The sequence below is a fragment of the Mycena indigotica genome (genome assembly GCF_014461135.1).
Source record: "Mycena indigotica strain 171206Taipei chromosome Unknown Mind.scaff0001, whole genome shotgun sequence".
In the NCBI taxonomy this organism is placed as follows: Eukaryota; Fungi; Basidiomycota; class Agaricomycetes; order Agaricales; family Mycenaceae; genus Mycena; species Mycena indigotica.
This window is the reverse complement of record NW_023503000.1, coordinates 5,365,459-5,380,110: the sequence shown is the minus strand read 5'-3', so window position 1 is coordinate 5,380,110 and position 14,652 is coordinate 5,365,459. Positions and strand designations below refer to the sequence as shown.

General features: G+C 50.9%; 4 protein-coding genes across 4 annotated transcripts; 1 reads left to right on the top strand and 3 right to left on the bottom strand.

Annotated features, from left to right (window-relative positions):
* Positions 1-284: 284 nt before the first annotated feature.
* MIND_00150200 (Peptidase S41 family protein ustP) lies at positions 285-3,099 on the bottom strand (the record flags this gene model as incomplete). The annotated part of the gene is made up of 16 exons (XM_037358428.1): positions 285-339; positions 397-445; positions 500-570; positions 619-659; positions 707-835; positions 885-912; positions 959-1,054; positions 1,107-1,314; positions 1,365-1,416; positions 1,466-1,603; positions 1,659-1,994; positions 2,041-2,179; positions 2,230-2,339; positions 2,387-2,559; positions 2,658-2,883; positions 2,935-3,099. 16 exons carry the CDS (start codon positions 3,097-3,099, stop codon positions 285-287), a joined length of 2,016 nt encoding a protein of 671 aa, XP_037226338.1.
* A 530-nt stretch (positions 3,100-3,629) lies between these two features.
* MIND_00150100 (Gamma-glutamylcyclotransferase) lies at positions 3,630-4,852 on the bottom strand (the record flags this gene model as incomplete). Its single annotated transcript, XM_037358427.1, has 12 exons — positions 3,630-3,812; positions 3,861-3,931; positions 3,982-4,015; positions 4,067-4,072; positions 4,126-4,197; positions 4,248-4,261; positions 4,302-4,364; positions 4,420-4,450; positions 4,500-4,559; positions 4,608-4,678; positions 4,732-4,756; positions 4,802-4,852. 12 exons carry the CDS (start codon positions 4,850-4,852, stop codon positions 3,630-3,632), a joined length of 681 nt encoding a protein of 226 aa, XP_037226337.1.
* A 231-nt stretch (positions 4,853-5,083) lies between these two features.
* Positions 5,084-7,879, bottom strand: MIND_00150000 (uncharacterized protein; the record flags this gene model as incomplete). Its single annotated transcript, XM_037358426.1, has 3 exons — positions 7,626-7,879; positions 5,141-7,575; positions 5,084-5,092 (listed from the first exon to the last, which is right to left on the bottom strand). Exons 1-3 carry the CDS (start codon positions 7,795-7,797, stop codon positions 5,084-5,086), a joined length of 2,616 nt encoding a protein of 871 aa, XP_037226336.1. The 5' UTR covers positions 7,798-7,879.
* Positions 7,880-7,969: 90 nt separating this feature from the next.
* Positions 7,970-14,643, top strand: MIND_00149900 (Protein kinase domain-containing protein; the record flags this gene model as incomplete). Its single annotated transcript, XM_037358425.1, has 10 exons — positions 7,970-8,884; positions 8,942-10,217; positions 10,268-10,953; positions 11,490-11,524; positions 11,573-11,731; positions 11,990-13,403; positions 13,456-13,583; positions 13,637-14,009; positions 14,057-14,155; positions 14,206-14,643. 10 exons carry the CDS (start codon positions 7,970-7,972, stop codon positions 14,641-14,643), a joined length of 5,523 nt encoding a protein of 1,840 aa, XP_037226335.1.
* Positions 14,644-14,652: the final 9 nt, after the last annotated feature.

Here is a 14,652-nt window from a genome sequence, read left to right as displayed (position 1 = left end):
TAGTTGGATTGATGTCCCCAGACTGATCCTTGACAACAATATTTATTTTCGGCAGCGATTCAACTTTGGAACGGTCCCAAGCTCGGACATTCCAAAATAAAAACAGGCGGTTTATTTCGGTTGTTCCGTGAAAATTAGGTCAGGCTTTGGACTAGAACGCGCGAGCTCGGAACGGCAGAGCGACCAATTTGGCCACACATTTTTTACTATTAATGCGGGTATCTCAAACGAGTGAGAGTTGAAAACGAGTGACAAGAGGTCGCCGAATTATGACCTGCTTTCCTCTACTTAAACACACGCGCTGTAACAGCGTCCCAGATTTTGACAGGGTTGTTGACACTACCAAGCGTCAGTAAGTTTCTGGTGATATAAGTAGTTTGAGATTTGGCCACGTACAGTTCCATCGTAAGCGGGAGCTGAATCGCGGCGTAGTGCTCCTGCCACTCTGCACGGCAACAAGTCAGCTATAAAACAAGATGCGCGATGCGCGAGAACAAACCTTCAGGCTCTTCCCGGCGCGTTATTCCAAAGCCCAGACGCCATGTGATTCCCTGCACACCATTGACGATCCTGCAAAGAGATGAGCAAACGGAGTACAGGGTCAGGGGTAGAACACACAGGTCAGGCGGCGCGAGAGGGCTGCTTTTAAGGCCAGTGGACTAAAAGAGCGTCAGAGGGCTAAAATACTGAGCTCCAGATAACACACTTTAATTTCCGTGTCAATGGTGGCGAAGTCCGTCGATTGACCACCAACGATACCGCAGTATTCTTGTCTGACGAGGTTGCTACCACCGACGACGACAGTCCGGACGCCCTCCTCCTTGGCCATGGTAATCTGCACGTGACTAAGCAACAGAAGGAAGATCAAGTAACAAGAAACTGACGCTGAAGAGTGAGCAAGAGCTCGCGCATCTAGTCAAGAATAAGATCTCCAAATATGACAATGTAGTTTTCATACCGGCCGTTGGATACGATGACAATTTTCGATGGTTCAAAGAACCCAACGTCGGGCGGGGTGGTGGTGAAACCGTCAGGTTGACATTCTTGTCCTAGTCTACGCTTCGTTAAACCGCTGATTCTGGTCTGCTGCAGGACCAAGGTCTTACCGTTGACTGAACGCGTCGGGATGTCCGTTGATGATTTTTTTGACGGGGGGAACTAACCAGTTCTCGTCCGCCTTGAATTGCACATTTTGAGCGTTGTTCCAGTTAAGAGGGTTGTAAAGCAGCTCTTGGTTGGGATCCAGTTTCTCGTCAATGAGTTTTTGTACGACTTGTTGAGCAAGAGGTCCCGATCGTGCCTTAGTATCCAGGCCTAAAGTGAACGAGCTCAGCCGAAACATATGTTTAATCGTTGGCTCTGACCTGCTTCCGGAACGGTGGTGCTTTTTGGTCCGATAATAATACGGTGCAGCCACTAGAAGTTGGATTAGTTTCTAGTGATGGGCTCGAAAGAGACAACCTACATGCGCAACACAGATGTAACCTCCGCCGTTATTTGTGACATCAATAATAAGCTGAGTAGCGCCGAGTGCCTTCAATGATTGAAGTCCCTGGAGCAACGAACTTTGCATGGTATCGTAGTTGGCGCCGCTGAAAGAGCCCTGCGCGAGAATGGGGTTAACTTTTTTTTTTGGAATTGGACTTGATGATTCTCACCAGGGCAAGGACACCAGTCTTCCCGTCTTTTTGAAGGTAGAATGTCCCGATACCAAAGCTGCCATTCAGCGCAGGGGCGGTAGGCTGGAGTCCACCGGGCAGCGTGATGTCCGTGAACGGCGCAGTGTCCAGAACAACGTTCATAAGGTGCTTCTTTCCAGCGGGAGCAACGGGTGCGGGAATTTGCTTGAACTTGTCGGCAGTTGAAGGCGCCACTGTGGTGTCGTGGATGTCGACTCCGTTGGTTCCGCTCACAGCGCGACAGTTATTGGCCCTGTAGGATGCCGAGTCGGTGAAGGCTTTTGTACTCGAGCCGATCCGTGAGCGATAAGGAAGCTGGTCGACACATGAGTGTGACCCCAACCGAAAGGAAAGAACACACCGTGATAACTTCGAGTTTGGTTTGGTTGACGCGCTGAATCAGGAGGGAGACAGAATCATCCAAAGGAAGCGACTGCTGCGCAAATTGGCCCATGCTGTAGCTGAAGCTGCTCGCAGCCCGCGCATAACTTGAGAAGAAACTGATATGCTGACGTAAGTCTGAGGCTGTCGTTTTCAGCAAACTGTCTACCCAATTTGGCGCGTTCCAAGAGCCTGGTAGCTTCCTGCGATGGCTGCGTTGGCATCCACAGCAGCGAAAGGCGGTAACCCGTTGATCAGCAGGACTTTGGCCCCCGAGAGCTATCCTAAGTCAACATAGGCAGCTTCGAAGAGAAATATGTGCTGACTAAGTCGAGTCTTCCTTTTAAGTCGCCGGGCAGGGCATCCTGCCATGCATCCAATCCGTCAGCGAACTCGGCCTTGGCTACGTCGAATGCTTCTGGAACAATGTGGACACTTTGGAGCCCAAATTTGTCGGTGAGCAAAGTCAAGGGAATGGGCAAGTAGTTGACGAAAGCAGCTGTTCATCCAGTTGTTATCTGCAATAACACGTTTAACAAGCTCTGCTCACAGTCCTAGATCCAGAATGAGTATGTTCTGCTTGCAAATAGGAAGCACTAACAAAACAATAGTTGATCCAGACGCAGTGGCCGTCATTAAGACGTTTGAAAGTGCGTGAAAGGTCGATGTGGAAGTCGTATTCAGAAGAATAAGAAGTTTTGTTGATCCGTGCAATGTCTTTGAAAAGGTCTTCGTGGACAGATAGGGAGTAAGGTTCGGGCGCCCAAATTTGGTAGTTCACAGAGGCATGGAATGCCAATGTTTTGCTGACAACGTCGAGCACCTAAAACCAAGTCATAAACATAGAGTGATTGAGACGTGCACAAGCACGCACATTATTCTTGATAGCAGGGTCGAGTTTGAACGACGACAAACATGCCCTGACATCCTTCGGGGAAGCCCATTTCTTGCCACCTATCGTTGCACAGGGATCCGTCGCAGCATTTACCGCCGCGACTAGAGGAAGTAACGAAAGTGCAAACCGCGACAAGGGGGCCATAATGCGTCGCTGGAGACACACAAGATACGCGTCTGCATATTTAAAGGGCAGAAGCACATGCAACCGAGACTTGGCATCAAGTGTCGCGATTTACTTGCAACGGAGAAAGAAGTTCGAACGACCCCATCCACCAATATTATTGCGCTTGGTGTGGGAATCGAAGCTGCCGACCAACATGTGGCGCGACAGGCCGACGTCGAAGGTGAGCACTGGAGATGTTTAGCGAGTCCAGCTTGGAGTCGATTGAAAGTGAAAGTTGGGTGTGACTTGTCGGTGTGTCACGCCGTTGTCGGGACCATGTGCTGCACATATGATGTAGACAGCACTGCAGGCTGAATTCAAAGCAAGGGTGCTCAGTTAGTCTAAATGTCTCTGTAAGGAAATATAGTAGTAATTGGTTATCTACGTCTTCAACATTGACATTCAACTCGGAAGCCTTGAAAAGAGCCCAAAGAGGATGTTGTTTCTCGGAAACGGACAATAATAGTGTGCCAACCGTCTTCTAGCTTTCGGAGAAGGCTCGGATATCTTCAACGGATATGGGTGCCTCCGACTGGTCCAGGTTTTTGACGATTTCCTGCCCGTGGACGGAGTTCAAATTCAATATTCAGCGACCGATAGGTTGTAACACACACCTCCAGCGTAAAGAGATGTCGATCCACAGAGGCAGGACTCAGATGCCGCACAGAGTCTGCAAGGTTGTACAAGTAATCCTGACGACGAAAAGTGTTCCAGGTTGTGAATCGGAACTTGGCACTTACTTTGTTGGGCCCTGAAGGCCCCACCGAGATCCAGATGCGGTGCGCTAGCTCAGGCAACGGTTCAGAACCCACTATCAAAGATTATCAGTAATGACTAATCATTTACTCAGGAGGTACGCACAAAAGGAGGGGTTATCCGGCCGTCCGACATAGCACTAGGAATGCAATTCATTGGAAACTTGCCTTGTTGTAATTCTTGCACGCACATACGCCTGGTATATCAAGCAAATTATAGCCTTCGTTTGAGGGATGAGAAGACTAAAACCTTGGGAATAATTATTTTTTCTTCCCCACTGACGATGGTGTAGATTGGCATCGTTTCCATAGTGTAGCCGTCCTAAGACTTGTCATGACTCACTTCACACATTGATTACACAGCAGTTGCACCTTTTCTCTATAGTCTGAGTGTTCTTGGTCAGTTGTCCAGAAAAGAAAACGTACGAGCTGTACCTAAATATGCGCGAACCTCGTCCTCGAAGGCAGGATCAATTGTGTAGGCGATTCCTAGACATGTTCAGATTCAAGTCAACGAAACCGATTGAATGATGCCCAGTCTCACCCCACACCACATCCTCGTCAGGAAACGCATCCTACGTATTGTAAGCCAAGAGAGAGGAGAACGGGGAAGTTGTTACTCACAGCGGCAGAGAACATATCCCAGTCCTTCTTGTGAACCAAGGTAACGACGCGACCAGGATGCTACAAGCCATTCGATGTTCGGCAGATTCAAGCAAATTAGATCAATACCTCGGGGGTTCCTCTATGGTCATGCGATTTCTGCGCGAATCGTCGAACGTAGCCTTTCAAGAACCCAGAGGCTAGTTATAGACATCTTAACGCCGGAAAGAAGCAGAGATTAGGCAACGAGGACCTTGTGCAATAACATGCGGTGGCGGCTACGAAGGATATGAGCTTGACTCTTGTGGAGACAGTGAAGCCACTTTGAAGATAAGAGAGCCGTAACCGAAAACGATGAAAGGTTCAGAGGGCATGGATGTCCGAAACAAACTCGTTGATCAGATTGCGATTGCATATTGATGGTCTCGTAATTACGGACACGTAAGACTTGCGCTATCTATATCTCGACAGAGCTGAAGCTGGCGAGCGTGGGATGGAGCGAGCTCCGACCGGCCTGCTCCCATATGTTCCGCAAACGAAACACAACTCCGCAGGCTTTGTGTAGCAGCAAGGCTGAAGGGACAGACACATCAAAAGCATACGATCTATGGGTCCTGGAGGAGCGATGAGAAGGGTTGGCGGCAAACAAGTAGATCACGAACCTCTGCTTCCGCCTGTTCGACATTTTCTAGCAGAGACTGGATATACTCATTCTTTTCGATGTCTCCACCAAATCGTTGCATCATGCGACCAACAACCTCTCTTGCTGCGGCAATTTGACCACTACTAAGGAAGCCACGGATAACGGCTCCGTAAAGAACAAGGTCAACACCAGGGACTGTGGGACCCTTCGTGGGCCCTTGCGACGATCGGGCTTTGGCATCAGCGGCGCGCTCCGCTTGACCGAGCAACGCGAAAGTGTGTTTGACTTGACCCCCACGAGAATATGCCATGGCGAGTTCGGTGAGTTGATGAATGGAAGGTGAAATCCCGAGTTTGACCATATCTCCCAGGACGTGAAGGCCTCGCTCCGGTCCAAACGCCAAAGTTAGGCGTCGTATAAAAGGAGTAAACGATGCTTGACTGACACCAGTCTTCCAGGCAGGTGGAGGCAGAAGCAATGGGACCCCGCGGTTTACAGCAGGAGCCGGCGCCATACCCATCCTCGCAAATGCCAACAGTTTGCGATAGAGCGTTTCTAGATGGGCATTGTTTTCAGCCAGCTCAAGTAAAGCTCGCCATACGACAGCAGTATGTTTTGGGTCGGGATGTCGTTTGGCTTGTTGGAGGCCTCCTGATATGTTTGTGTCTGATTCTGCTTCAACTCTAAGATGGGGGAGGAGTTCGTCGCGGGGAAGCCCAACGATAAAGAAGTAAGTCGCGAAAGTTTTGATGACTTCAGCAGGTTCCTGTCGACCTTCATGGAAGAGAAGTTCAGCCAATATGTATATTCCGGAGCCAGTATGAGTGCGGAACGCCGCATTACGGAGCAAGCGAATGGCCTGTGTCCTCCCAGACGAAAGGTAGTCGTGAAAAAACTGCACGATGCTGACTGCGCTTGGCATGCGGGAAGGTGTTGGGCTATGGAAACCTTTTCGCAGTCCTCGAAGGCTCTGCGCCATGCCAAACGTGGAGTGTGGCGGTTGTGTCGAGGTCGGAATTGGGGCAAGTTGAGGTGTGGGCATTTCCTCCATATTTATTTCCAGCCAATCTCGACCACTACGAGCTGCGACCGCTGTTTGTTCGTGCAGTCGCAAGAGCTGTTCGATGGAAGAAAGGTATTTTGGATCGAAGGAGGCTTTGAGCTTTCGAAGTAGTAGAGCATATATGGACAAATGAAGACCAGCGTTGTTGCTATGATATGTTGGCAAGATGGCAAGGGCCTCGTCGAGCAGCCAAGCATTGGCCAACTTTCGGACGACGAATGCAAATCGTCGACTTTGGTCTGTGTCCTTTGACCCGTCTTCTGCAGGGTAAGGTTGTGGATGATCTTGTGCGTTCAATGGAGACGAAAAGGACGTATTGGAGCGGGTTTGGATGTAGTCAAGTGTTTTCACCACCAGTTCCGACTGAGGACCACCGAGGTGCGGTAATAACTTGATAGCCATGTCAGGTTGGCCGACATCCACTAGACATTGAATGCAAATCGAAAGATCAGCTGGAGGCATGATATCTGGGTTGTAGGAGTGAGAGGCTTTTGTCTTGCAGTCTGCGACCAATTCGATGAGCGGGTCATAGCGCGAGCCCCCAGCAGCGCGCATCTTGCGAATGAGGAAATTGTAGAGGGACGGATCGAAGCGTATTCTTGGAAGTGCAGGGAGAAGCTTGATAGCGTGGTCAAAACGTCCGGCGTTGGCTAGGGTTCGTATGGCTGAAGTCAAGGCGGTGGTCCGAAAAGCGGCATATACGGGAGATTCATCGACTTTTCCAACAAAAGATGCGTGTCGTTGACAAAATTCCTCCAGAAAAACGATGGCCTGAGCAGGCTCGCCGTACATGCAAATGAAACCGAGGACGCGTTGAGAAATGTGAGGAGCATGTCCTTTGTCGGCGGCTAGGAGCCCGAACTCCATAACCAGTGAAATGGAATTGAGTGAGGAGGACAAAACTCTGCGCATGACGCGATCGAGAGCGTTGGGACGGGAGTAGTCAACGACAGGTATTAACGAGAACCATTTTTTGAATGTCCGTATTTGTTCCTCCATATCTGCATCGGTGCGGGCTTGAGACTTGACTGAGTTTATGGCCGCTAACTGATAGGTGTGTGAGAGAGGAATATCCACCCCAACTTCCAACAATTCGTCAAGGACTTTGAGGGCAATGTCATAGTCTCCCGCCGACACAAGCACCCGAAGGGCCTCAGTGGAAGTGAAAGGAGCGAGAGCTGAAACGCCGCCATGGTAGTCATCACCATCTCCGTCTTCAAAGATGGCACTGGTGTCGGATTCGGGTTCCGGCAGAAGTTCCGGCAATGATACAGCGACCTGAGCTGCTATATCAGCTGCTTCCTGCGGCAGCCTCTGGTAAATTGTGTTTGCGGGAGTGCTTGTGGTGGCAGAAACCAGAGGGAATGGGGGAAAATGGTAGCCGGGAAGATCTAGAATTATGGGTTCAGCTTATGTGTTTTGGAGGTCAAACAGGCCTCACTTGCTCCGCTATCCAACGTATCGTCTCGTTCGTCTATGGGTGCTCTTGTGAGGGCCAAATTGCGGATGAAGGTGCCAGCACGAAACGCCAAATATACGCCAGGTTTCTCGAAGGTTGTTCTAGTTTTTGGAGTAAATGCTGAGTATATCAAGGGCCATGAGGCCCTCAACATCTAAATTAACCGGTTAGACTGACTTCAAGGAAAGACAACAGCAACACACAGAGTCGACAACGAAACTTTTGTGAGAAGCGAGTCACGGTCACATTGTGACGTTCTTTCCTCTCCCTCCTCAAGAATCCTCGCCCCAAGTGCTTTGGGTTGCGCATACCTAGTCCACGACGAAATGGCCGACATCTCGTGCAGCCCGCCTCGCGCTCCCCCGATTCAATATGCTGCTCCATTGGGAACTCGCTGGGCCAAGGAAACTGCAGCTGCTGGTGGTGTCAGTGCCTTCGATCTCCCCACTGATCCAAAGAACATTGGGCCCTGGATTCTTGGCGAGTGTGTTGGGAAAGGCGCCTCTGGGCGAGTCAAAATTGCGAAACATCGTGTCACTGGCCAGCTCGCCGCTGTCAAAATACTTCCACTCGCTCCCTTGGTCAACTCTCGCGCCTCTCTCGCAACACAACAGGCCAAGTCTGACAAACAGCGTCTCGGAATTGACAGAGAGATAACGATGATGAAGCTCATGAACCACCCCAACATCATTCGCATCTATGACGTCTATGAAGGAGCTAAGGAGCTGTTCCTCGTTCTCGAATACGTGCAGGGTGGCGAGTTATTCGACTTCTTGGTCAATAAAGGACGCCTCCAGGCTCCCGAAGCCCTGCAATACTTCAAGCAAATCATCTATGGCCTCAATTACGCGCACACGTTTTCCATTATCCACCGCGACCTTAAACCGGAGAACATTCTCATTGCTTCACTATCACCACCGCTCGTTAAAATCGCCGACTGGGGTATGGCTGCCTTTGCACCTCCTTCTCTTCAACTCGAAACCAGCTGCGGTTCTCCTCACTACGCGAGCCCCGAAATTGTCAATGGCGAGAGATATCAAGGCAACGCAACCGACATTTGGAGCTGTGGCGTGATTCTCTATGCTCTGCTCACTGGACGACTTCCGTTTGACGACAAAAATGTCAAGACGCTGCTCGCTAAAGTCAAGGCTGGCAAGTACGATATTCCAACGTGGATTGATCCTCTTGCGGCAGACCTTCTCTCTCGCATGCTTGTTGTTGACGTCTCTTGCCGAATTACGGTTTGTCCAAATGTCTAGCTTTACCGTTCGTCTCTGATTAACATAATGAATGTCCAGATTCCGGAGATATTGGTCCATCCATGGCTGCTTTCTTCGACGGCACCACTTACCACCGACTCCCTTTTGATAAAGACGCCGCCGCTCCCTCCCTCGCCTAGTACTCTTGCTCGTCCGCTTGGTCATCCGTCCTTGATCGACCAAGACCTATTCGCTTCCCTCCGCATTATTTGGGGTCGCCACGCTGACGCTCAAGGCGAAAGTATCAAGCGCGATCTTTGTTCGCCAGCTGGGCAAGGTATCCATGCCAAAGCATTCTACTTCCTTCTTGGCCGCCACCGTGATGAATCATTACGAACACGTGACGGCAACTCCAACACCGACGATGCACTGGATCAACTCGGAAGTCCAACATTCGATTTAGGATGGGAACTCGATCTCAACAAACATCTCCAACCCTATGCCCTCAAGTCTCGGCGACCCACTTCTAGTCACCAACGAGCCACTACTGTGGTTGCTCCCATTTCAGGTCTAGCCCCACCAATCGTATCACGCACACCTTCTGTTGTTAGCTCTAGAGACCGACCTCCGTCCCCCGTTGGACCCCGCGCACGATCTACTCGGGTGCCCCAGCCCAACGCAACGGTTCAACGTGCCCGGAGCGGGGCAAGTCGTCCGGCATCATCCACAAACACCAACAGTGCCCCTCGCCTTCCTCGTCGTGGCTATACCTTTTCTGTTGGAGAAGATGGTTCAAGGCGTGGCCGCACTGCCAAAACAACACCATCAGTGGACGCCCCAACTTTGTTCTCTCCTCAACTCTTCAGGCGTCCTTCGGGGAGTCGTTCGCACGCTACCAATGTTGCTCCGCCGCCGCCCAAACCAATTGTCCACTCTCCAGTTGCCGGTTCAGAGCTCGATGTCCACATTGATCTCAATCTTGACTTCAATCTGATGAAGCTTGGGTCAGAAGAAAATATCGCTCGTGTCTCTGTGGAGGAGAATGTTGGTGTTGAAATGGATACCGAGCGAGTTCCTCTTCTTGCCTCGCCTCGCATGCGCAATGCCGGAATCCAGAAGACGATTGATGGTGTTACCGACCGTCTTAACAACTTGGCCAAAACTCAAACTTCAGCGCCTCCACGAGCTCACAAAGGTTTCGGTGACAAGGAAAATCAGAGTTTCACTGAGGGATGGAGTTACGTTGCGGCAGATGAATTCCAATTGGGACTTGGTCTTGGTGCGAACCGCAACGATGGAAGGAAGGAGAACGGCAACGTTATCTTTTTGCCTGATGAAGCGAAAGGGAAGCGGGAGAAGGAACGCAAAGGCAAACGCACGTTTTTTCTTTCTATCACACTTTCGTTGATACTAACCCATTATCAGATATGACCATGCCGCCACTAAAATCAAAACGTTCTACCCTGTCCATCCTAACCTCCCCTGTCGCACTCAATCATGAAGGTCCTGGTCCTAAGTTGACTTCCCCTGGCGTTGGCGAGTTCAAGGGATGGTTTTCCAACCTCTTTAGCTGGAAAGGGACTGGCCAAGCGATTCCGGGTACTGGTGTCATCTATTCTGCAGACGGGCTGGACAAGACCCGTAGAGATGTTGGACTACTCTTCGAGAAGCTTGGTATCACCATCGAAGGCAGCGGGTTTACGTTCGCAGAAGGCTCGGATCGCGGCGACGATGACTTTGCGATGGGAATGATGCTGCGTTGCAGGGTCGAAGAGGCCGCTCCAGACGGAATTTCTCTCAAGCCTGTCCGATTCCGGGTAGAGTTTTCTCCAACCCCATCGGCACGCGCATTGTCCAATATCAAGAATCTCGCAATGCCTCTATCGCCCAACCAGAACACGGGCAACATCCCCTCCGCTAGCCTGAATGCTTTGCTTTCAGCGCCACTAGATGTTCCGCTCAAACACCGTGCCAACGTGTTGGTCAATCGCAACGGAGTCGGAGCGACTCGGCCGGTTGGGAGTCAGACCGCAATCTTACTGGTGCACGAGAAAGGCAGTACCTCGACATTCAGGCATGCGTGGAAGAAGTTGAAGGAGCGGTATGACGATGTGAGTTCGGCATATCCGATTCTCAGTCCGTCGATTGGGACCACCCCGTTCGTCGAGCAGCAGCAACGGTTTGCGTTGTAAGGGCATACCCTTTTCTTTCTGTTTGTATTTTGTCATGTAACACCGTCCACAAATGTACTATAGCACAACCTAGACTATTAGAGGAGGAATTGGATTCGATATGTCTTCTGAAGGACAGCGAGCTTGTACCTGGACGATGAACGACAATGGATGAGTCGTTTTTCATCAGATCGAGACTGCTTAGGAGTCATGACATGGTGAATGATCTCAAGCTATACGGATTGACGCTCATGTTTTTTTTTTCACCTATCGTAGCTCATTAAGTACAGGAAAGGTCACAGATGAGAGTTTCTGGACTCGACAATCACCCCAACAGGGATAAGTTTTGCCGACTTTGGAGCGAAATCCTGTGATGTGATGTAATCAAAAACCATGACTGGCCTTGGACTGGCCTGAGACCAACCCTAGTGACGTCAGAACTCGTGCCCTATTTTTGTTGGTGCATAAATGAATAGACCGTTCATCCTCCTCTTCGACTTCCGCCCACCATGTATGCCTCCCCCATTGCTGGCACTTTTTTCCGCTGACTGTCATCCAGGTCGAACGTCTCTCAGGCGACGACCGCGTCGACGTCGACGTTTGTCACTGCGCTTGTTTTCAACGCGATTGTCTTTGGTGCGGAAATCGCCATCTTCACCATCCTACGACCCCACTTCAAGGCCATCTACGAGCCAAGAACCTACGTTCCAGTCCCTTCGTGAGTTGTCTTTCAATTTCGGGTCGGAAGACACGCTTCGACGTGGTCGTTGCCTGGGGCGCCTTGTTTTCGCAGAGGGGCTTTGTTTGCGTCAGACCAAGACTTGGAGTAGCCTCCACTACACAGTCTTCCGCTCCATAGCTTTGACGAAACTGCCATGTTGATGCCAGCCACCCGTCTCACATCGTCGCCTCTGCTCGCTTCAGCCTATCATTCTTCCTATCATCGTTGAGCCTATACTAACCATTTCCCTTTCAGACGGCGGATACACTCTCTCACTGGTGTCTCCTCCATATTCTCATGGCCATGGGCCGTCTTCAAAGCCGACTACAAGGCTGTTCTGCACGCCAATGGTCCCGATGCCTACTTTTTCCTGCGATTTCTTCTCATGATGGCCCGTGTTTTCCTCCCAATTTGGATCGTCTCCTGGATCATCCTCCTCCCTGTGACATCCGTCAAGACACATGTCGGTGCAAACACCAAGCTTGACCTCCTGAGCTTCGGCAATGTCGAGCCCAGCAAGCAGACGCGCTACTGGGCACATTTGGTACTAGCGTGGGCTTTCACGTTCTGGGTGTTCTATAACATCCGGCTTGAAATGTCTCATTTCGTCACAACGCGTCAACAATACCTCATTAACCCTGTCCACGCGAAGTCGGTCCAGGCCAATACTATTCTTGTCACTGGAATCCCCGCACGTTACCTCTCGCCGGCCGCGCTTCACGAACTCTTCAAGGACCTTCCAGGAGGCGTCAAGCGGATATGGATTAATCGCAATCTTCGCACGCTTCCCGATATCTACGATCGCCGCCTTGCTGCCTGTGCAAAGCTTGAGTCAGCAGAGACGAAGCTTATTTCGATTGCCACCAAAGCCCATCTTAAAGCAGGTGGTGACGGCAAGGATGTTGAGCAACGAGGAGGTGTGCCTGAGGTCCCGCGGGACCAGCGGCCAACCCACAAGCTTGGGTTTCTAGGACTTTTCGGCCAGAAGGTCGATTCTATCGATTGGGCCAGACGCGAAATCATTCTTTGCAACCGTCTTCTTAAAGAAGGTCGTAGGGTTATGTCGGCAGAAATGAGCGACCCTAACCAAACACCTTTCGACGAGCTCGATGATGCTTTCCCCGAAGATGACGATGCTGATGGTGCCGAGGCTGCAGAGAAAGAGCTGACCAAAGTCAAGGAGCAAAACTACCCTGCACTCAGTAGCGCGTTCATTACTTTCAATCGTCAAATAGCTGCAAACATGGCTAAGAATCTTCTCCTTCACCACGAACCATATCGAATGGCCGAAAAATACTCTGAGGTGTCTCCACAAGACGTCATTTGGTCCAACCTTGGTCTCAACCCATACGAGATGCGTGTCCGCACTTTGTTGTCATATGCCGCTACCGCCGCCCTCATCATCTTCTGGTCCATCCCCGTCGCGTTCGTTGGTTTGATTTCAAACTTGCATTCGCTTTGCACGACCGCCTCGTGGCTCGCGTGGATTTGCGACCTCCCGCAAGTTGTTGTCGGTATACTCAGTGGTATCTTACCCCCGGTTTTGCTCGCGGTACTTATGATGCTGCTTCCCATTGTGTTGCGGTTGTTCTCTGTTTTCGAGGGCATGCCAAAACGTAGCGGCGTCGAACTCAGTCTGATGACACGGTTCTTCATGTTCCAGGTCGTGGTATGTCATCCCTCCATCCTTCTTTTAGCTCGATACTTATGAAGGAAACTAGCACTCGTTCCTGATTATCACTCTTTCGTCCGGAATTGCATCGGCGCTTCCCGGTTTATTGAAGGATCCATCGTCGGTTCCAAGTTTGCTCGCTCAAAAGCTGCCATCTGCCTCGACGTTCTTCTTGACGTAGGTTTTCACCACTTTTTTTTGACCAACTCGATCTCTGATTTTTTCTCTAGATATACGATTCTTCAAGGTCTTTCTGGAACTGCGGGTGGTTTCCTCCAAATCGTACCACTAGTGGTCTACTACGTCAAGCTTTATCTTCTGGGCAGCACCCCTCGCGCGGTTTATGGGATTAAATACGGTGCCCGCAATGTTGCCTGGGGAACCTTGTTCCCTGGAATCACGTTGCTCACTGTTATCGCACTTGTCTACTCGGTCATCGCCCCAATCATCAACGGCCTCGCTTGCTTCACGTTCTTCGCGTTCTTCCAGCTCTACAAGTATCTGTTCTTGTGGCAATTTGAGCAACCCCGGTCGGGGGATACTGGGGGCTTGTTCTTCCCCAAGGCAATGACACACATTTTTGTTGGGTTGTACATTGAACAAGTATGTGTTTTTCTATTGTCTACACCATCGTGCTCACATTTCGGTAGATTTGCCTTGCTGGCTTGTTCTTCCTTGCCCGCGATGACCAAGACAAGGCGTCGTCGATTCCACAAGGTGCACTGATGGTGGCCCTCATCATTATAACGGTGCGTTTCCGTCCATTTCAGCTGAGTGGTTCTGACCTGTTACCCTCCAGGTTCTCTATCAGAACCTCATTTCAAGTTCCTATGGGCCACTTCAGGCTGCCTTGCCGCTTAGTCTTGCGGACAAGACGTTTACGGCGCAGCCCACATCCCGCAACAGCACGAACTCGCACGAGATGACGGAGCCGAAACAGTCAGCGGAAGCAGCGAGTCCGGTGCATGGGGACGAGGAGCAGGAGGCGCTTACTGCGCGCCAAAAGGCTGCCGCGAAGCTCAAGTCGGATGACGAATATGGATTTGCGCATCCCGCGGCGTCGCGGCCACAGCGTGTCATATGGCTTCCACGTGATCAACTGGGGCTGGCGGAAGAGGAGGAGCGTGTGAATGAGGCGGCTGGCGTGAAGGCGAGTCTAAAAGACGCGGAAATGAACGAGAAGGGCAAGGTCGACATCAGCGGGCCGCCGCCGGACCTGGTGCTTGTGGATGAGTAAGCGGAGGTG